General features: G+C 40.4%; 1 protein-coding gene across 1 annotated transcript; it reads right to left on the reverse strand.

The window, feature by feature from the left end:
* Positions 1-400: 400 nt before the first annotated feature.
* Positions 401-11,310, reverse strand: LOC125507810 (cullin-associated NEDD8-dissociated protein 1). Its single transcript, XM_048672319.2, has 29 exons — positions 11,114-11,310; positions 9,258-9,340; positions 9,002-9,171; positions 8,391-8,598; positions 7,762-7,927; positions 7,528-7,657; positions 7,176-7,290; positions 6,935-7,092; positions 6,730-6,853; positions 6,478-6,528; positions 6,313-6,395; positions 5,962-6,046; positions 5,781-5,882; positions 5,602-5,700; positions 5,415-5,525; positions 5,251-5,334; positions 5,031-5,171; positions 4,545-4,637; positions 4,309-4,430; positions 4,062-4,224; positions 3,745-3,981; positions 3,056-3,304; positions 2,785-2,970; positions 2,546-2,692; positions 2,333-2,449; positions 2,056-2,224; positions 1,195-1,272; positions 969-1,107; positions 401-736 (listed from the first exon to the last, which is right to left on the reverse strand). The coding sequence occupies exons 2-29, from the start codon at positions 9,291-9,293 to the stop codon at positions 640-642; spliced, it is 3,660 nt and encodes a 1,219-aa protein (XP_048528276.2). The 5' UTR covers positions 9,294-9,340; positions 11,114-11,310; the 3' UTR covers positions 401-639.
* Between the last annotated feature and the right edge of the window lie 11,901 nt (positions 11,311-23,211).

The raw sequence follows: 23,211 nt of genomic DNA on the forward strand, positions 1-23,211 counted from the left end.
TGTTTTCTTCTCTCACACATTGACCGACACAAATTTAAAAATAAGGCAACTTACATCTAGCTAAACTGCTTCAAGTTTTGCTCTTTAAAAAAAAAATTGCACAGGATCCTAACTCAGTGGCACCTCGTTGCCGGCCCTTGCCTCCGCAGGGTAGCAACAGCCGCAGCCAATACAATATGCTGCACTACCCATTCTGCATGCTAAGTGTCATCGTCCTGACATCAAACGGTGTACACCCTGTATAGCTGGGTGCCAAACTGCCGACGCACCGCTGAGCCGTGGGTTCGTCGGGTACGTGAACGGATCGTCCTGACGGTGAATCATGACTACGTTCCACGGGCCGAATTCTAGTCTCAAAGCTGCTTACCAAAGTACTCTCCGAATACATCCAGAGCACACAGAATCACAATGCTCCGACCAGGGCGCATTGTTTGGAGTACATAACCACAACCGTGTGTAATGGTTCACCACCAGATTTTGTACAGGAAAAACAACGCAGGGTATTCAACACCCCTTTGTTCGCAGCGCAACCTTTCAGCCAAAAAAGGGCACGGTAATGGGAGGTTTGGTTGGATCATCGCCTCGGAACTGGCACTTGACTCACCTATTTCCTAACATATACAAAAAAAATTGCAGCTCTCATTCGCTGCGCACCGAGTTGTACTTGTCGGCAAGTGAAGGGGTGGCCGTTATCTTGTTCATCAGATTCTTGAACTTCATGCTGTAGTCGCTGCCACTGCAGATCAAAGCCGAGACCAAACAAACTGGTTAGGTCATGCCTACTAAAGCAATGTTATTTTGACGAGCATAAAAGGAGGCATAAAAGGAGGCTACGGCCACCAGTGGATTGGCTATACTGCAGTCTGCTTTAGTAACTATGAACAAGTAACAAAAAGGATGGCAGAGAATTCAAAGCCTGATCTAAACCAGAATCAGCCGTCAGCTAGTAGGGCAGAATCAAGCCTTACCTGATGCGGCTTAGAGCAGCGATTGCTCGAAGAGCACTGCGGATCATGTCTTCGTTGCGATCAATCTCCTGCTTCACTGCATCACCCTTGGGTCTGTGGACGATTGTTTTCTCAAGAGGTTCAACTAATGAGTCCAAAACTGAAACAGTATCATAATAGTAAATGTTAGAAAAGGCAGTCACAACATATGAAACATCACTTTGAAGATCCTTTATTTATAGCAAACCTGCAAGAACAGCAGAAGGACACTTGTCTGCTAGCTTTGAGAGAATTAGATGGCAGGGCATTTTTACGTCATAATGATCTGCAATAAGCAGGACAGTACGAACAACTGGTTAGCATGTTCTACACAAAATACACATTCAACAAGATTATGATAATATAGGTGATATACCATCTTAGGATTCAGAAAGGAACAAAAAGAGAAACACGTAATAACAGATAATGTGGACAATTTATCCTGAAGAAAAACTGAAAGCCATGCTATAGATATAAAGTATCTTGTCAAAATAATAAAGGTACGTTCAGTATCACCAGTTCTATGCAGTCCAGGCCTATATCGCTACACAGATATTGAGACGAAGACTATGTTTGGCTGATGCCCCATACAGCCCTGTCAAACATGGGCAAAAATTGGCTTGCCATTTTTCTGGCCAAGGAAACCTGGCCAATTATTTGGCAAGAATCTTTGAGAGGAATGGGTGAGGGCACTAAGGGCTGTTCGGATTGCTTCCCTCGGCTACCCGTCCAAAATATTGGTCATTGACCACGCTTGTGAGGCCATTTGGATGAGCGCCAATGTTTTGGTGCGCCCAGCCCACCTTAATTCTTCTAGTCTACATCTAAGCCAAATTGTTGTCGAGGCTCCGCGGCGAAATCGCCTGCCAATTATTTGGCGTGCCCTCAATTGGCAAGGATGGCTCTGGCAAAAACCAAACAGCCCCTCATAGCCAAAAAAATTGGCACCAAACCAAGCGAGAGGAAAAATATTAAGGTCTACCAATTTCTTGGCAGGCCTAATCCAGGCACCAACCAAACACACTAAAAATACCATGATGAAATATATAATGTCTTAAACTGTACTTACCACCTAAGCCAGATAAGAGGAAAGGAACGATGAAGGACGATGGATTCAATTGATCAAGACAACTATCCAGCAATGTGTCCACACATTCAAAGGCAGCTTTCCTAAGTTCAAGCCCATCATCAACGACGTGCTTGAAAGGCCCTAGATCAACTGTCCTGATCAATTCTTGCTGCAAAGAAGGAAACCGTTACTTCCTAGCTGTAAATTATATGTAACGTCCCCAGAGGCCAGACCATAAGTACTGATAAGAAATCAGCAAAAAAATAGGAAATGATACCTTCACAACAGTCTGGTCATACAAAAGAGGCAGTAATTCAGGAAGAAGACCTTTGATCAAATTTGGCTTGTTGTGGGCAGCAGTACTCAACGCCAGGACGGCTGCACGTCTCACATGCTGCAAAGTGCAAGCAACAAATGCAATTGTCATCTCCACATAATTATTTGCAAACATTAGTTTTAAGGATGTAAATACTATTTCAAGTAAAATTACCCTGTCACTGTCTTTAATTAGCATAAGGAAAGTAGAAATCTCAGAGTACATGATTGCATCTATCTTTCCAGGCCGTTCAACGATTGAATATTTTATAGCAATGGCAACTGTAGCCCTTGTGTTTGCTGCTGGGCTACATGTACGTTCCTACAAAATTATATGAAATGTCACATTAGATCTCATATCATAAAGTAAATGAAACATGGGGATGTAACTTTGCTGATGTCCACACTCCACACCTTCAGAGCAGGGATTAATTTGTTAGGTTCAATCAGTGCAATTTTCCCTAAACACTCAGCAACCACATTCCGAACTCCTTCCTCCTCACTTTCGCAGTGATTAAAGAGCAACGCCAATATCTTCACAATGTTTGAGTCCTGCAGCTCACTCTGGCCAGTATGATCAACAGACTGCCGTGCAATTACCTGATAGATATTGCATAAGAGCACAAATTAAACAGCAGGCTTATGGGAGGTACTTTTTACAAAAATAATTCCATTATAAACCTACCTCTTTCAGTGAATGAAGCAAAAGATACTGCTTCTTCTGTTGATTGTCAATCTGATCCAAGATAAATGGCAAATACTTGGATAGATTGCCAACAGCAATGTTTCCAAGAGCATACGATGCTGCAGACTTTATCTCCTCAAAAGGTGACTGGAATGACTCAATGACAATGTTCTCAATTTGAACATGATTGCTGAGGTCCTTCCTTCTTCCAATTTCTCCCAAACATAACAAGGCCATGTGTTGTTTAGCCTGGAAAACACATTAGAATTAGAAGCAATTAAAAATGACCAAGAGAAGGGTAATAATATATCTTCGAGTCAAACATAAGTATGCAGTCAACCAATAGCAAATAATATTGATTTGCAGATGCCTACATGACAAAGCACTAACCCTACCATCAAGACATTACAATTTGCCTAATTACAGCTCAAAGTTTTAAGATGATTAGACTAGGGCACAAAGAGTAGCACACACGTAAACTATTAGAACAGTGGACCACATATGAAACAAACAGAGAACTTGTAGTATCCCAATTTCACAATGCTACAAGATAGACGATGCCCATGAATGATGTGTTTTAGCTAACGTAAATGAATAAAGGCATGTTATGTCAAAGATCACAAGTATGACATGATATAAATGCGCAAATATGGTGAACAGAAGGCATGCATGGTCAGGAAAAGCCTTACAGAATTAGTTGAACTGTCATCATTTAGAATGCCTTTAAGCATTTCAACAGTTGATGCACATTTCTGATCACCAGCTGCTAAGCATAGCACAGCAACACACTGTGCAATAGAGGATAGTGCCTGCTTGGAAAGACTGCCTGACTGCGATGGCTTGGCAGTTGAAATAAGGGAGTCCAACAAAGTTTCAAAGCTTGTATTTGCAGACTGGACCAGTGAAGCAAAAAACTTCTGTAGTGCCTGCAATAGAAACGATGTCATCTGTCGGTAGGAAAATAAGAAGAAATCTGGTATTTATATTTAGATATGAAAATATATACCTGTAGTGCTTGTCCTTGCAACAGAGCACTCCTGATCAAAACAAGGGCCTGGGGCAAAACCTTATGTCTCACAGCTAAACCAACATTTTTAATGGATCTTCTGTCAACCATTATTGTGCAACACAGTTCCAATGCAAGAGCAGCCATATGCAAATCAATGTCACTGCCACAATAAATAATCCAACATCAGTCTTCCTGGTAGGCGGAAAATGGAGATTTGTTGAAGAAAGCTAAGCGAGGATAAAACCTTATGAGAGTAGAAAGTTCAGCTATTATCGTTTCATAAGAGGACGAGCCAATTTGACCACCATATGTGACAACCAAAGAATTTAGGGTCCCCAATGTTGCCTGCCTGAGGGCTCTGTTGGCCTGTTGAAAGGGGGCAGCAAAAGAAATTAGTCTTCAATCCTGATGCTCTGTTAAACATACATGTTTTTTCAAGTTTCAAAATCAAAACAAACAATGTGTATAATGCATCTTTACCTTTCGAAGGAAAGCTGTGAGCTCAGAAACAACATGGTCCAGGACACATGACAGATCAATCCGAAGAGGTGAATTTGCAATCACCGCAAATGCCTGTAAAGGAATGAAAATTTTGAAAATGCAACAGAACCAAGAAAAGGAGTGAATCTGCGTACAATCAACTAGTACAGGAAAACAGAGAATAAACAAAACTGTCTGAAAACACCACCAGTGGGCATTAAGCAAATGATGACAGGGTGTACAACTACAACTGTAGACAAGACCCACACAAATAGATTGGTATACTATGGATAATGTACTAAAGCTATCTTTAAATCAATGAACCCACCACAAAAGCATCTCTATCCCAAGCAACTCAGCAAGATGCACTGATCAAAACATTTACATTTGTTTTTCTACCATTGACTAGAACACTGAAAGTTCAACTCAACATTTACCATCATGTCGCTATTAGTTTTGGTTCTGAAGGTGTGGTTGACTGCTTACCTTGACAGCTGTAAGTCGTGTTATTTCATTGCCCATCCTATCAACAAGTATGGGAAGGCATGACGGTAATTCACTCTGAAGACCATCACCAAAAGTAGCGATCACAAGGCTCATGCAAGATATGGCACACTCTTTAACTTCCTGGCAAAACAGAATCACATCAGAGAGAGAGAGAGAGAGAGAGAGAGAGAGAGAGAGGTACGTAGAGAGTGATCTAAACCTGATCTTGATCTTGATTCGCCAAGCGGCCCAATATAGCTTTATAGATTGGACTAATATATGGCCTGAAATCTATGGAACGTGCCTGTGTAACAGCAGAATGAGAATTTAAAATACCACCATACTGGGTGCTTATAACATCAGCACATGGAGTATAAGGCTGACCTCAAAGTTTGGACGGAGGACTCGGACGAGCTCCCCACACACCCGTAAAGCCTCAGCTGTGACTTTGTAATATCTATCTCCCATAGCAGATAATATTGGACCAGAAAGTGCCTGGAAATTTTATTTTGCATTCAGTAATGAGTAACGACACAAGAGTGGTTAAAATCAAAGATAGTAGCTATAATACCTGGATGTATGGATGAAACACAGAGGGCGAATGTGAGGCCATAACAATCCTAGTAAACGCAAGGGCTTCAATCTTCAGGTTGGAGGTAGAAGATTTGTCCTATACAACAAAATAGACAATGAGTTAAAACAAACATAAATCCTACACAAGAAGCTACACAGAAAATAAAACCCACTAACATTCAAAGCCTTCTCAATCCCAGGAACAAGTGACCCAAAATGATCAGCAAGGCAATCTGGTAATACAACAACAAGCTCCTTCAATACTGAGAATGCTCCAACCTGGAAATGCCAACAAAAAAAATATTAAATCATGATGGTGAGCCATAGAGACGCTTTGCAAGACAGTTAAAGAACAAACCTTTGTCTTGATTGATTTTTCACGCAACTGCCTATTGATAGACTTGACAACTTTGGGTACTTCTTGCTTCAGCAACCATCTAGGGCTGCAAAGTAAAACGAATGACAATACAGGCTCAGTGCACAGAACTTGCAATCACAATAAACAAACACTTTCCCACAAAGCATAACAAGTCAACCAGATAATGATTTTTGTATCCAAATAAGAGCCATGCCATGTTTTAACCAACATAGGCTCAGTTAGGCTATTAATCCAACGAGAGAAACAGCTGCACATCTAGTACTTACCATAAATTCTATAAGAATCTGGTAAAAATGGGTAAAAAGGTAATAAAACAAATACTTTTTTTACCTAGACTCATCAATGTCGCCTTGTCCTTTTGTCACATTGCCAGTTTGGCGTAACAACTCAATAAATGTGTTGAAGATGTCCATCTAGGATCGAAGACAAGCTTCGTAAGATTGACATACAATGACAATTCAAATCTAATTTAGCAATGCAATGCCATGCGGTTACCTTTACATTCTCCTCTCTTTCCCTAAAGCGGTCAATTAACTTTGGACAAGCCTGCAACAACCAAATAAATTACACCAAGTTCCATAGAGCCAGGCACTTCATTGAGTAGTTAATTTTCAAAACAGGTAATAAATGGTTGGAATCGGCTCAAAAACAACACTGGCAATTATGGACAAAATGGAATCATGCTGTCAAGAAGAACGAGATTGTTAAAGCACAGTATGGTGGTTTTACTTGCTGCCATCAACATACCTCCTGATACATCTTAGACAACATTTGAGGACGAGATACTATAATTGCAGACAGGCACTTCGCTGATGCCCGGCGAACCTTCCAGCTTGCATCCTCGTCATCTGTGTATTCATTCGCACTCTCACTGGGAGAAAATGTTAAAAGATGGTTCAATTAGCTTAATTGGAAACACAATTTCAGTATTATAAGAATATAAGTAACATACTCATCATCTTCCTCATCCTGTACTTCATCATCAGTATCCTCCTCCATGCTATCGGTGTAATTAGGATCATAGCTTACATATTCCAAAGCAAGATTCAAAATACCATCACAATATGGGGAAATATCTCTTGGACATCTGAGCATAAAGCTCTCAAGGGCCTACAAGATGGGAGGTAATTTATAGCCACAGAGAAAGCAATGGTAAGAGTAATCAAAAGCATGAACTTTAACATAATTTTCACCTGCAAGCTGTATTCACGGAGCTCTTCATCATTTTCTGATGCACTTGTACAATAACTAATGAGCAAAGGAACAGCTTCGACAAGGTGTGGTCCAAACCGGTATCCAACTGACCGACTGTAGGTCAAAATAAATTAAACTATGAGTTTGCAGTGATCAAATGAATTTAGCCTACCAAATCTCTTGTACTTCCCTCCATCCAAAAATAATTTATCCCTGGGTATTATATCATCCAGCCAGATTTTTTTTCTAGATATGTTATCAATGTTTGAACTAGCCAGTTTTGAATTTAGATAGTTCCTACAAGCTGTTATGAACAAATTTTTGCAGCAGTTGGAAGGTCAAAGCATATACCTGAGAGCACCAATCATCTGGATATTTGTTCGGGTTATTTCAGATTTTGCCCTTTTATTTTTCAGCAATTGGACAACCTCCGACGTTGCCTTGGCTAATAGATCATCCGACAAACATGGAGCAAGCGATGCTGCAACATAAAACGACACATTAGCCACTGTAGATTAACTAAGATTGTTCAATCATTTGCAAGCATTAACAATCAAAATAATTGCAATATTCATTCAGGCGTACCTATGCACGTAACTGACTTTTTTCTGACACTTGCTTGAGTGGAGCTCAGCTGGGTTAAAAGTGCAGTGAGCATAAACGCATGATCTTTTGTGATCACATTGCCGAATCTATGAAGCACGTCACCTAATATGTCAAGACATTCACATTTAATTTCAGCACTCTTTCCCTGTCAACAAAAGAAGAAATGTATCAAGACAATTGCATTTAATTTTAAAAACAAACTGATGAGCCATGAAACAAGTAAAAACAAGTCCCAAACAAGTTGGGGTAGGCTTTATGTTACAAACCCTTGAAACCTAGAAATGTATTTACAAGTTTCATTTTCATAACCATATGGCAGTCTGTCGTACAATTATACTTCCAGATAAAGGAACAAGAGGCAACATATAAAGGTAAGAAGAAATGAATGTAAACCAAATGCTACCAAACAGCCCTAATTAAAGGATATATTAAACATTCACAAATAAATTCTGCAAACTGTGTACGTAATTTATTGCTAATTTTCCAGCTAATACTTAACTTAATATTGCATTACCTTTTCTGTGGAACATCTAAATAATAAAACTTAAGGGGCCTACAGATAACCCAAGGGAAATTCTGGCAAACACGAAACAGACTAAAAAACTTACACTGGTGACACCACTGATTAGCTGCGGGGAAAGAGAAACTAAAATCTTTTCAGAAAGTGATGCCGTAGTAACTTCCACAATGATTGTCTTCAGAGCTATACTGGCAATATCACGATGCTGCTCCTTTCCATTGAGTAATTTATCACAAAGCTTGTCAGTCATCTCCACTACTCTATCCTCGCTTACCTTCTTAACAAGTGGAGCCAAGCTAACCAACAAAAGAATAAGAGTAAATGTAGTGAACGGATGTAGGGGAAACAATCGGTAATCAAATTTCTCTGAAAAAAGTAACCCCGCAGATCCAACAATTGATGCATAAGAAAACAGAACAAACTTTAAAAATGAATAAGCAATCTTGAAGACAAAAGGAGGTATGATGCCATCTTAAAAGATAAAATAGCAGGCTAAACACATCTGACAGGTACAACAACATAGCGAGTAGCATAATCAGAATATTCCCAAATTCTAGCAGGACAGAGGGGATAATCAACAATAACAAGATCTTAACATGCAAAATCCTTACTTCCCCAATCCCACACCATGCAAGCATGGTAAGACATCAAGAACACAAACAATGGATTAAATAAGAAAGTATTTTAAAGGAAAGGTACCATTTCACAGCTAAACCAGAAACATCTCCTGAAGCATCTTCCAGTTGTTGAAGAACAATATTAGTCAACTTTGATTCAAGGTCTTGGTCTGCTTTGAAACTCTCTTTGTTCAACTCACTAAGCAGATCTGAGGTGGCCATATATCTGTAGTCTTTATCTTTCCCTGTCATCTGAAAGCACATACAAGGAACAAAAATGTTACCGAGCAAAAACTGAGGATTCCTTATCAACAAATGTAAATTGGTGCAATAGATACCTTCTCCAAGATGCCGGTTATGTTCATATTCGCCATTGCACCAAACCTGTGTTCAAGTCCTCTTCACGAAGATATTCGGTAGTCTAAAAAGCAAATTAAGCAATGAGAAATGTTCAACAGCCTAATAGCATATGTGTTGCTAAGTGCATAGATTTAAAAACTGTGCCAAACCAAACAGAATCGGTGGTGGATGCATTCTGGTGGGAGTAGGACAAGTATGCTAGATGGAGAAAAAACAAGCAGAAAAATATTTAAACAATCTAATGTGGAGATCGAACACCTGACGGCTTGCTTCACACCTATGTGCCTACCACATGCGCTACGTGTATGTTGTGTTATTAATGAAAATATATTAATTACTTATTCGCACTACTGTGGATAGAAGTCAAAATGTCTGCAAAATAGGCAAAGAGGGGATTCAAAACAAATGACATTTGTAGTTGCGTGCAGCCAAACTACAAATGTCATTCATAAGTACGATTTGATGTTCAGCTGGTGTAATGCATACAAGTAACAGATAAAAGTGGTAGGAGACCCTAAACCATGGCAAAATTGATTTCATTTTCCTATTGAGAAGAATGTTTTTAACTCCAGAGCCACGCTTGACAGAAAAGAAAGCATTCTACATCATGTTACTGTTTTCACCCGAAACAACTAACTAAACTAATTTGTAAACAAGATTAAAAAAAGGCATAAATCTATACGTCGAGCAATTTAATACTTTGAACAGGACAAATAAGAACGGCATTAACACTTGTTCATTTATATATACTTCTAACACCAGCAACAAGCCAAAATTAGCAAAATATGAAGTCCCGTGTGCAATTACAGACATCGCATACACCATATGCACATACTCCATGCTAAACATGAGTACACAACACTGGCGTGATTAATATAGTACTCACACCTAAAGTTAGTACAAAGTCGAGTCACTTATTTTGGGACGGAGGAAGTAACAGATGAAACTTCAAACCAAAATCGCTCACACCAAGTGGTTTCCCCAACTCGATACATGACAAACAACCATAATAAAAGTTAAAGCCATTAGAGAGCAATGACGTGTCGCACAGGCCACGGTTCAGCATTAACCATGCCGATCCGTACCATCGGCCCCAACACCCAGACCACTTCAGCTTCGAACAGAGCAAAACACCAAGCCTAAGCTTAACCCAGTAATCCCGCGCCAAGCGCACCAGGAGACAGAACAGCAGCGGTTCAATTATGCACCTATTATATATAATTACATTCATATATAGGAACCAAGCCCGTTAAACACCATCATTTAAGATAAACATCACGTGAGTCTCTATAACAAACTAATAAAGAAAGGTATGGCCTCAGATTTAGTATCACATGATATATATATAAACATCATTTGTGTCAGATTTAGAATGGTGTCAAATGTAGATATCATTTGCATCAATTTTAGCATGGCATCAATTAAATAGTCCAAGGTGTCACCAGATCAACCCTATTAGCAGTTTCCAGATCATAATAACTTCAGAGTAAGAAAACCAAACCAAAAACAGTGCCCACGCAGGGGATTAGGATGTTGGGGAACGGGAGCTTGACCTCCACAGCCGGCAATGCTGTGCAGCTAACAGGGGAGGGGGTGGATAGGAGGAGGAGGAGGGGGAGGGCGACGGGAGAAGGATGAGGGGCAGGGCGGCAGAGCAGTCCCTGCTCTCCCGTGCGCAAGGGGAGGAGGCGCTGAACCTTCGCAGCGACGCTGAAGCGCGCCCGCGACGAGTCGGCGAGATCCACAGGGCGTCGAGCGTCGCACGAGAGAGAGCGAGGGGTGAGGGGAGCGGCGGAAGATGGGAGCGCGAAGCCGACAGGGAGGAGAACCCTACCTCTTCAGCGCAGGCACGGGAGCGCGGGCGGAGGACCCGGCCGATCTGCCGCCCGAGAGCTCCGATCGGAGCAAACCCTCGCCGGAAAAGGCTGGCGCTCGCCGGAGAGGTGGGGATTGGAAGCTGTAGCAGCAGCAGCAGGAGAAACCCTCGCTAAAGCCTGAAAGCCTTTTCCCTTTTATCCCCGAGACGTGACTTCCCCCTACCAATTGCGGATGTGTAACGTAAAAAAAAAACAAAAGAAAGTGGGCCGAGCCTGGAAGTTTAGCTGCTTTCACCTTCACGGCCCAACAAGCACAACTGGAGAACACATTCTTGGGCGGTGATATGTATCGCCTGACCGAGAGAGTGCTGGCTCTCTCAGAGACGGGGGCCCTCGGATCTTCAAGATCTTTTTCGTCAACATCTAACGATCATCATAATTTTGCAAGAATAAATTTCCTCTTGTTCTTTTGGCAGTGCCATTAGGTTAGAGAGTTTTCTGTCCTCGTAGATCCGATTATTCGGATCTAATGAGTTTTATGTTGCCGTGTCAAGTTTTTTTGTTGGTCTGATTCTTTGTGGAGGTGAACCTTTGCATTGACACCATGGTGAATATATAGTGTTCGACGATCTGCATTTCTAGGGGATCATTCCGGCCCAAGTACTTTCATCGATCAAGGCTTCCCATTATTTTTGGATGGGCGACTCAAGGCGCTTTCACAAATCATTATCGGAAATGTTCGTGCGGGTGAAAGAGTGATGAAATCGTTGCTCCAGTCCAATTACAGCCTCTTTACCGAAGACTTTGGAGTATTTCTTCGAGCAGAGATTGATATCACGAAGAAGGTGTTTTCAAGAGATTTCATTGTAATTGTTAGTCATGGGAGTTATTTTCTTTTTTTTATCTTAGGTCCAAATCAATGTACAGGTGTTTCTCAAAAAAATGTACCGGTTCGCTCACCCCTCAAAAAAACAATGTACCAGTTCGCCCACATGTAGTATAAGGCTACGTCAATTAATTCAGATCAAAAATAGTACTTTTTCTCACTTCAAAATAAGGGTTTTCTAGTTTCTATATATTTTTCCTTTTTTATATACTCCATATTCCAGAAATTTGTATATATATGTAAAATTTTAAAAACATTTGTTAAATTTAAAATATTCACTAATTTGAAAATGTTTTAAGAATTTTTAAAAAATAAGAATTTGATAAATATTTCCGAATTCAAACACATTGATAAATTTTAAACAATTCACAAACGTGAGAAATGTCATGCATCCGGGAAATGTTTGTGAACTTAAAAAAAGTTGATGAACTTAAAAGATGTTCATGAGTCAAAAAATGTTCATGAATTCAAAAAATAATGAATTTTAAAATATTCATGAATTTAGGAATGTTAGTGAATTCCAAAAGTATTAATCAAATTTTAAAATTTACCCAAATTTTAAAAATGTTCACGAGTTGAAAAAATGCTCATGCATGTGAAAAATGTTCATGGATTATAAAAAAATGTTCATAAATTTGTAAAAAAATGTGTTAGGAATTTGAGAAAAATTGTAAAATTTTTAAAAAAATATTCACAAACTTGAAAAGACGTCCATAGATTTGAAAAATACTACATGATAACTGGCGCATTGCTACAATAATCTTGTTAAAAAGAAATGCATAAATAGGTGTTACATAAACAACTAAAACTAATAAAAGTGAAATGTAAGAGTATTTCTTGATATATGCTTTAAAAACATTAACAAAATTCGTATAACAAAAGCGGAGAGAGAGAAAATAGATTGCAACTAAAAGAATGTCATTTAAAAAAATGGAAGATCAACTATATACGTATCCCCCAAACACCCAACACATATATCGTGTCCATGAGAGCACAAAACTTAACTAATAACTTTCATGCATGAACATGTGGTATGACATAGCAGTGCCACATGCACATACTAATGCAAGAAAATGTAACGTATAACTTACATGCCTGGCTTATTGATATGGCATAACTGTATGTATGAAAAATAGATAGTGTTTGTAACTATTTAGCAATAGAGAAAGAGAGTATCACTTCTAGAAAAGTGAAGGATCAACTTCATATGTATGCTCCTAGCGACCAATGCATATACCATGCATATGAGAGCATAAAACCTAATGCAAAAAATTAACTAGTGACATACATGCATAAACTGATGATGTGGTAGTGTTGCATGGATATGCTAATGCAAAAAAAAAATTATAACTTGCATGCATGACATGATGTGTGACATGGTTGCATGCTAGAAAAATATGTAGTGGTTTGTGTCACAATTAAATACTCCCTCCGTAAAGCAAATATAAGAGCATTTAGATCACTAAAGTAGTGATCCAAACACTCTTATATTTCTTTGCAGAGGAACTACATTGTAATTAAAACTCACTTATAATCCACTAATGCATGTTGCATGGTAGAGAATTCTCATGCATAGGTTGGACAGATGGTAGTAGATCTCGATAGTAAATCTAACAGCCATAGCAATTTTGATGATGTGGAAGCATGCATGTTAAGATAATTAGAAATAGTAGGGATCATTCTGTTAGGTATATATGATTCATGATTTTACAAAATGTTCGCAAGTTTAAAAAATATCCGTGAATTTATAAAATGTTCATGGATTGAAAAAATGGGTGTGAATTTAAACAATGTACACAAAGTTTAAAATATTGCAATTTTTTAGAAATGAGCACGGATTAAAAACGAAAAGATAAGACAAAAAAAGCAAATAGAAAATAAAAACCTGCAAGAAAACAAGAAAATAGCGAAAACACAAGAAAATGTGAAGAACAATAGAAAACTAGTGGGAAAACAACAAAAAAAAAACCGGATGGAACCTTCTTCAAACCGTTCGACAGGGAACGCCTCTGAGCACTTAGGTGCCTAAATGGGCCAGCCACCTTTGTATGCTAGCGAGTGATCGCAAGGAATACGTATCACCACAAAACATATATATCGTGTGTGGAATGTGCTACAAAATCCATTGGCATCTTCAACGCCGACCCTTAAAATGGAGATTGTATTTTTCTACGGATGCGGGAGCCTGCCATTCAACATGTCCTTTAGTGTTTGTCTTTGTTTCCTTTGTCAATAACACTCAAAATAAGTATACTCCCTCCATTCCCAAATATAAGTCTTTTTAGAGATTCCAACAAGTGACTACATACGGAGCAAAATGAGTGAATCTACACTCTAAAATATATTTATATACATCCATATGTTATAGTTCATTTAAAATGTCTAAAAGGACTTATATTTAAGAATGGGGAGAGTAGAAAATAACACAACTAATCCATACATAACATGCAGATACTCCTAGTATAACAATAGTTCAAATTTAAATATTACATCTTAGATAGCAGGATGGTCAACAAGTTTTTGGAGTTCATCGATTCCAAATTCAACCCTACTAGAGTCAAAACCGGCACATGTCGTTCCACGCATAATTCACCTTGAGCTTGATCTAGCAATATATAAGCACAAATGGCATGTCCTCGCTCATGTGGTGTGACACGACAGTGCGTCCAAGCTATACAACATGATGATTATCAAGTTGCAACATTGAGTGAATCAACGAATCGACCAACATGTAGAGCAACAAGAAGCAAAACTTACGATCTTCATGGTTGACGAGCCCGATGGCCACATTGCCTCCACTCGTGCAATGGCATCGCAGAACTTCATGAAGAGTTGGAGATGGTGTACCACCGATGCGTCAGCGACTTTGCAGTGCGTTCATGGACGACGTGCATGTTCTGCCAAAAGGTTGAACCCTTGCCATGCTTACACGTTCGTAGATACTATCAATCACACATCACACAACAACTCATTCTCGACAAATCGAGTGACCCACCATCGTGCTTACTCTAGAAAACAACAAGACGTTCGATAAAAAAATCAATGTCACAAAACGAACACTTGTTGGGTGTGGTGTCCACCATGGACGACGTTGGTAGGGCGGAGGGTACCTGGCTGCAGAGGGATCCTGGGTGGACGGTGGCGTAGTCAAAGGTGGGCAGGCGCGTGGGCTGGGGTTGCGGGCGTCCGAGGATTCTTGGGCGGTCACCGGAGAGGTACAACGGCGGTGACAGGCGAGGAGGGGCGGATGAAAGTAAGGGACTGGCGTGGAGTGGAACAAAACTGGACCGGGAGAGGGGCTTGAGTGGGTCGGGGGTATCAGAGTCCTACGTGGTCCCGGCCTGGACCCCGCAACCCCCCCCCCCCCTCCCTAGTTTGCTTTTCGGTTGCGAGAAAATGGACAACCTAACGCGCCAGCGAACCAATGCATGACTGCGTTGGATGACAAAATACGTCCGGACAGCTCGTTCCGAACGGTTGTTGGCGCTTTGAGGGTCCGCATTGGAGATGCCCTTGCCTCTTTTCCTTCAAAGAGACATACAAAACTTACCAATAAATCACTATGTGAATGAATTGAGCCCAGGTTCTAAAAATGAATTGTATAATTTAACTAAACCAAAACAGCAGTATTCGGTATAATTTAACTAAACCAAAACAGCAGTATTCGGTATAATTTAACTAAACCAAAACAGTAGTATTCATCTCCAATCGCCAAGCTGGACCATGGGGCGAAGGGGGGAGATTCTCGTATCTCGTCAAGTGTGTATAAAGATTTGGTGTAGCGGAGGCATCACATTGTGATGAAGGTGTTTTCTTGGATAGAAGTCATTCGGATTGAAGCTCGTCTTGGTGACGCCTCCTCCGGCGTTGCCAAAGAGCTTAGGTTATTATGTCTCTGCCAGTCTTCATGGAGAATGGCTTGGTTTTGTTGTTGACCATTAGTGGGGCTCCATTGATATTGTCTTCTTAAAGGATCCTTTCTTTTGAGTCTATGCGAGTAAACTCATATACCCAGTATGGCTATACTATTGTAGTGATTCAATGAGGTCCGGTCATCTACATGTCTTTGCATGTACTTCAATTGAACTTTTTTGGGTGCTGTCCATCACTCGCAAAGAGCTATGGTAGAACGACGATGACAAGTTTGGCTACGGCTTGGGCCCTCTGAGCCCCCTATGTTCTTTATTGTATTTTTCCTCTTTATTTAGGATCATTTCCACGCCTATGGATTTAGTTATCTTTTTTTTTTGATAAAAGGTCCATAATTTTATATATAAAAGGCACATAAATATACAAAAATGGTAGTGTTGGGAAGGTAATGTACTGTCCATGACTAATGTAATTAAATATGTGACAAAGAAAGTAATCACACTATATATTGCAATTTTTTGTCTGATAAGTACATTGCAGGGGTTTTGTAGGGCCATGTACAGGACAAAATTAATACTAGACGTTTAAGCACCGATCCTGGCATGCAGCACCACTCGATCCAAGTAGATGCTCCATACATATGGGGCTCCCATACATATGGCCTCCTTTCCAGGAGCCTGTCTGGTCCACTGTCTGCCTCAGGGCCCATGAAGGAGCTTGACATCCAGACCATGACCAATCTTTCCCACACAGCACAACAACACCCTAACCACCAAGAAGATCAGCACCCAAGCAAAATGAAATATATTGCAAAATCAAAGGTGTCTCCATTAGCCGGGTGCTCTTCTCTTTGGCATGCATTTCTGGTGCCTCCCTGGCCTCATCACATAAAATGCAGTACTTTATTATCATTTTGGAAGCTCGCACGATAATTGGAGCCGAGGAGACAGTCCACCAAACAAAACACACTCACAATTAGTGGCAGGGACATGGAGAATTAACACAATTGATTAACTTGCATCCAGGAAAATAATGGAGCCAGCAGTACTAAAAGACCACCAAGTTGTGCTTCCAAAAACTGGTGGCAAACAACTAAAGAAAAACTGGTGCAGAAAATGATTAGTACGTTGACCAGCATTTAGAGGGACAGGACTAGGCCGGGGTGTGACCCATGAGTACATGCTAGTACTATATATTGTTTGTACATACACATCATGGACAAGTATGTCTACTTAATTATTTGTGTATCCCCACTGGAAAAGGAGATAACAAAGAAAATGCATCAACGGGGATTTGCTCGCCCCCATGATGTAGACAAGATAGTGATTGATGCCATATCTGCGTACCCTAAACAAATAAAATCATGGAAATCAACTCATTACCCAAATGATTAGCCATGATTCTAGATGGGAATTAAGCAACAAAATGATTGAGCTGCCTGCCTAATTTTTTTATTATATCAATCAAGCCCGTGTAGCCTTGATTTTATTCGCCTCCACATACATACACACGCTGAATTAAACTACTAGGAAAACAGAATAGGAACGTGGCACCGATAGAAGAATCAGAGAAAGCCACAAGTTTTTTTTTTTTACAAAATGGCCTTCATGGCTGATTGTATTAACTCAAATCACAGTTACATCGTCTGCTAAAAACTTATGAACAGAATTAGGGGGTGTATCTGACCATACAGTCACTGAATTACACGTCCTAAAACTAGCTAGCTCATGGACAACCAGGTTTGCATCTCTCATACAATGTTCAATGATGACATTCCCGAACTCTTGCAGTAAACTACGCTAATCATTAAAATTTGGTGTTGCCACCGGTGCGTACCCTTCATTCTTATTTATTGCCTCCACGACAATCAGATTGTATTTGAATGAGAAGAAGCACTTTAAGTATCGACCAAACGTCCAGGGTCAAGTCAATTGCAGCGCAAATGGTACTCCTTCCGTATTAAAATATATTTTTTATTTGTATTGCGCAGCAAAATGATTGAGATGCATGTATACAAAACAACAATTAGCAATCACGCATGTGCAACCTTGGTTTAATTTTGCCTCTATAGTCTATATAGCTATATATGTAAATACATTACAATGAAAAACCGAAAGCAACACCAGCATCGATAGAATATTCAAAGAAGTCCAGAAAATTTTGATTTTTTTCTCAAAAACGAACACTAATATGTCGATCATCATGGGCAATTTTCAATCTTTTTTTGTCAAACCGATGAAAAGTTACAAGGAAAATACCAATTTAGCCTCTAGTTGACATGCCCAGTCAGCGTTCAGTTAGCATTGACTTCGGTCAAACCCGGTTGACTTGGTCCAAACCGAGACCAGGGTTGTTTTCTTAATCTCGTGGTAAGTTGAAGGTGTATTTTGAATGCTCTCGTAGTTGAGGGTTGTAAATCGAATCGAATGGTTAGTTGAAGATTGAAATCTGGACTTTTCTCTAGTTAGATAGCTCGTTCTGACGACACACTGGTTGTTTAGGGGGTCTTGGAACCTTAATGTAATTTTTATTATGTTCGAGATGCTTTATATTTCCGCTGAACTTTGATAATAAATTTATACCATTTTCCTGAAAAAAAAGACACTAGACTATTACTAGCGGGGTTTCTGTACTTACGTCGTGCACCGATAGACAATGCACCGTGGTGAAGTGCCACCGCCGGACCGGCTCAGCCGCTCTTGCTCTTTGGCCACCGCGTGCACACACGTATGCACGCATTGCGCGACAAAAGAAAAGGACGACGGAGCCTCGTCACTATATACCAGTATAACATAAATATACGACCTACCGCACCAAAAGCAGACAATAAGTATGTACATGGCCAAGTGTCACCGTCTAGATGCCCTTGTAATCGAGTACTACCAGGTGGAGTAGCTAGCATGTACGCGTATGTGCCACCAGCACAAGCTCCAGACAATGGATGGATCAACCCCACGTACGTACATACACTCAACAGATGGTGACAGTAAGAGCGGTCCGGAGAGGGAACAAAGCGCACGACGATTAAATCCAAATTGTTTATCTATCCGCACTTTGATCATGCGTTGGTTGCCAACGATTTTCAGTTTGCTTGATCGTTGTTTATTGTTGCGACTTTGATCATACACGCCTTTGACAACAAGGTAGCTATGTCCGGATCATGTACGCTTGCATGCTCTTTATTGGTTTAAACTTAAAAGTTGTTCAGTGTGGATCATGCTTTTTTTTTTGACGAAGTATAGGGTATTTATTTCATAGTCACAGGATTACAATTGGAAGAGACAAGTTTCGCAGCACAAGTAGAGGGGTTGGTTAAGCTAGCACACAATCCTATCCCCGCTATGCCTAAAGTTTGCTAAACAATCTGCAATCCTATTATGTTCACGAGCAATCTTAACATGAGTAAACACCCTATGTTCCATTGAGAGTTTGATGTCATAATTCAAATGACCATACACTAGCTTGTCCAAAGAACTGTCCATAATCGCCGATAAAGCATTGGAGCAGTCAAACTGGATTAAAACCGATAGGGGAGTCCGATGTATCGCCTAGTCAATGTCTTCCCTGATTGCATGTAACTTGGACTCCAGAGTATCGTTAAAATAGAAGAGACGTTTGTATGCAATGAAGATCACAGAGCCCTTCTCGTCTCTCAGCCCGCCGAACTGTCCGCTCGACAACAGGATCCGTCCACTGACAATGCCGTTGAGCCAGGTGGTGGGAATGGCCACAACAACGGTGGTGGCTTCTGCCTGCATTTTTGTGGCTTGTGTGGATCATGGTTGCTCTTTCCCCCCTTCGATTAGGTCTTGCATGGCTTTGCCGCTTGCCGATATGATACTTTATGTGTGCTGATGTTGACTGTGTGCATCCTAGTTGTCCAGAGGCCGGGTGTGCTCTCATTATATTTCTGTCCGTTGATACTACATTTTGAGTCGACAAAAAGTCATTTATCAAAAAAATAGCTATCTACAACCCTTCTCTTTCTCCACGGAACATTGCAAAACTAGAAGTATAAGGCACTAGCTGAATTTATTCTAGCATTCTTAAAAAGATATGAATTTATTCTAGCACGCCCTCCTGCTCGCACATTCATAACAAAATTCCATGCAAAACATAGAATTAGCAAAACCATATATTAAGCAAAGAACGATTACTCTGCCCGTAGAAAAATATTAAAGAATAAATAAAGAACTACTGAATCGTTTTTTTACTATACATATTAGTTTTTTCTCTTTTTTGCAGAAATGATTCAAATGTATTGTAAAGGTGCAGCAGTAGTACTATAAAGCATCTCAAACATCAATAAAAATTACATAAGGACATGGATCATCGAACAACAACTACCGCCATTAGAATGAGCAGTTGACGTGCCGCTGTCGCTGCTCCCCTAGCAGTGCCAGTCTGACCTTGTTGATAATAGTTGGGAAGTCTTCGTACATGTGCCCTTGAGGACCAACGCCGCAGAGTCACAGTCATCATCATTGAATGCTTAAATCGATTCAAACCGCCTGACATTAAATCTCATCATTCTATAAGCGCTACAGAAACCCTAACCTCGCCGCCATGAGGAGACAACATGAATCTATGACGGAGGTCCATCAACTCTGCCCCAAAGGGTGAACTCAAAGACGACTGGAGCCCGAAGGACCGACTCAAAGATGAAACAATGCCATCCGCCCAAACGCCGTCTCTGCGATAGAAAAAACCTAGGCTAAATCCAAAATATTATATCTATCCGCACTTTGATCATGCGGTGGTTGCCAACGATTTTCAGTTTGCTTGATCGTTGTTTATTGTTGCGACTTTGTACATACACGCCTTTGACAATAAGGTAGCTATGTCCGGATCATGTACGTTTGCATCGTCTTCATTGGTATAAAGTTGTTCAGTGTGGATCATGTTTTGTGTGTGAGGAAATATAGGGTATTTATTCCATACTCATAGGATTACTATCGGAAGCGACAAGTTTCACAGCACAAGTAGGGGTTTGGTTAAGCCAACACGTAGTGCTATCCCTGCTATGCCCAAAGTTCGCTAAACAATCTGAAATCCTATTATGTTCACGAGCAATCTTAACATGAGTAAACACCGTATATTCCATTGAGAGTTTGATCTCATAATTCAAATGGCCATAGACTAGCTTGTCTAAAGATCCGTCCATAAACGCCGATAAAGCACTGGAGCAGTAAAACTGGACTAAAACCGATAGGGGAGTCCGATGTATCGCCAAGTCAATGTCTTCCCTGATTGCATGTAAGTTGTACTCCAGAGCATCGCTACAATAGAGGAGACGTTTGTATGCTGCAATCATAGAGCCCTTCTTGTCTCTCAGAATCATGCCAAACCCCGTCGAACTGTCCGCTTGAGACGTTTGTATGCTGTGAAGATCACAGAGCCTTTCTCGTCTCTCAAAATCATGCTAGAGCCCGCCGAACTGTCCGCTTGACAATAGGAGCCGTCCACTGACAATGTCGCCGAGCCAGGTGGTGGGAATGGCCATGGCTGCGGCGGTGGCTTCAGCCTGGATTTTTGTGGCTTGTGTGGATCATGGTTGCTCTTTTCCCCCTTCAATTAGGTCTTGCATGGCTTTGCTGCTTGCTGACATGATACTTTATGTGTATTGATGTTGACTGTGTGCATCCTGATTGTCCAGAGGCCGGGTATGCTCTCATTATATTTCTATCCATTAATACTACATTTTGAGTCGACAAAAAGTGATTTATCAAAAATTTAGATATCTACAACCCTTCTCTTCCTAAACGAAACTGACATTGCAAAAGTAGAAGTATAAGGTACTAGCTGAATTTATTCTAGCATTCTAAAAAAAATGAATTTAGTCTAGCGCGCCCTCCAGCTCGCACATTCATAACAAAATTCCATGCAAAACATAGAATTAGTTGAACCATATATTAAGCAAAAAACAAATACTACATGCAGAAACATATTTAAAAAAATAAAGAACTACTAAATTGCTTTTTTACTTTACATGTTAGTTTTTCCCTTTTTGCAAAAAATGATCCAAATATATTATAAAAGGTGCAGCAGTAGTATAAAGCATCTCAAACATCAATAAAATTACATTAAGGACCCTGGACCATCGAACAACAACTTCCGCCACTAGAATGAGCAGTTGACGTGCCGCTGTCGCTGCTCCCCTAGCAGTGCCAGTCTGACCTTGTTGATAATAGTTGGGAAGCCTTCGTGCATGTGCCCCTAAGGACCAACGCCGCAGAGTCACAGTCATCACCATTGAACGCTTGAATCAATTTGAACCACTTGACATCAAATCTCATCGTTCTATACGTGCTACAAAAACCCTAACCTCGTTGCCATGAGGAGACAACATGAATCTATGCCGGAGGTCCATCAACTCCCCCCAAAGGGTGAACTCAAAGAGGACTGGAGCTCGGAAGACCAACTCAAAGATGAAACACTGCCATCCACCCAAAGCGTCGTCTCCGCGATAGAAAAAACCTAGGCTAAACTACTAGACAGAGCCGAGGCACCGGGATCCCATCCCCTCCACCAGGTGCTATAATGGCTGACAGAGGGAGGTCGAGTCCAAATGTCTGTGGGCGCGCCCGGTTAGTGTCCAGACGTGTCCGTTTTGTGCCCCTATTTGTCGATGCATGCAGTCATGCTTCTCTCTTTTTTTATACGTCCCATCACCCGCATGTGATTGGTGAAGATGAAGAAAAAGAAAGAAAAGAAAGAGAAAATGTGGTACGGGTGGGCCGCATCCTACATGATGGACTGACCAGGCACGTCTGCGAGCCCTCGTATCCTTGCTACATTTGGTCTCCATATGAGCCTTCGCGGACAGTCCGGATGTATAGGGATGATATGAGAGGTATGGTTGGGTCACTTTTTTCCTTCTCTCTCATGCTCAGTCACTGGTCGAGCGTGCGTGTCATCGGACGTTGAAGAGGATTTGAAGAGGACGGCTGTAGATGCTATAATGATATTTGATTTGGTATTGTGAATGTTAATTTCTTTTCCTTTACAATGGGCTGTAGATGCTATAATGATATTTGATTTGGTATTGTGAATGTTAATTTCTTTTCCTTTACAACGTTCGCCAAACTTCAATATTTTTTACTTACAATACTACGATAAAAGTAAGAAGAAACAGACAAAGTATTACAATAGATATGCTCTAATTATTGCACATCTAAATGACTCAATCAAACTATAAAAAAATAAAAAAATAAAAGAAAAAATCTGCATGAATATTTACATAAAATCAATGAAACAGAATTTAGATATGCAATATTTTTTTTGAAGGACCAGCGAAGGCTAATGTTTCATTGAACTTAAGCAGGGAGCAGATGACAAAGCGATAAAGGTGGAGATCCG

This window comes from Triticum urartu, chromosome 5A (assembly GCF_056163025.1).
Source record: "Triticum urartu cultivar PI428250 chromosome 5A, HENAU_Tu73, whole genome shotgun sequence".
Classification (NCBI taxonomy): domain Eukaryota; kingdom Viridiplantae; phylum Streptophyta; class Magnoliopsida; order Poales; family Poaceae; genus Triticum; species Triticum urartu.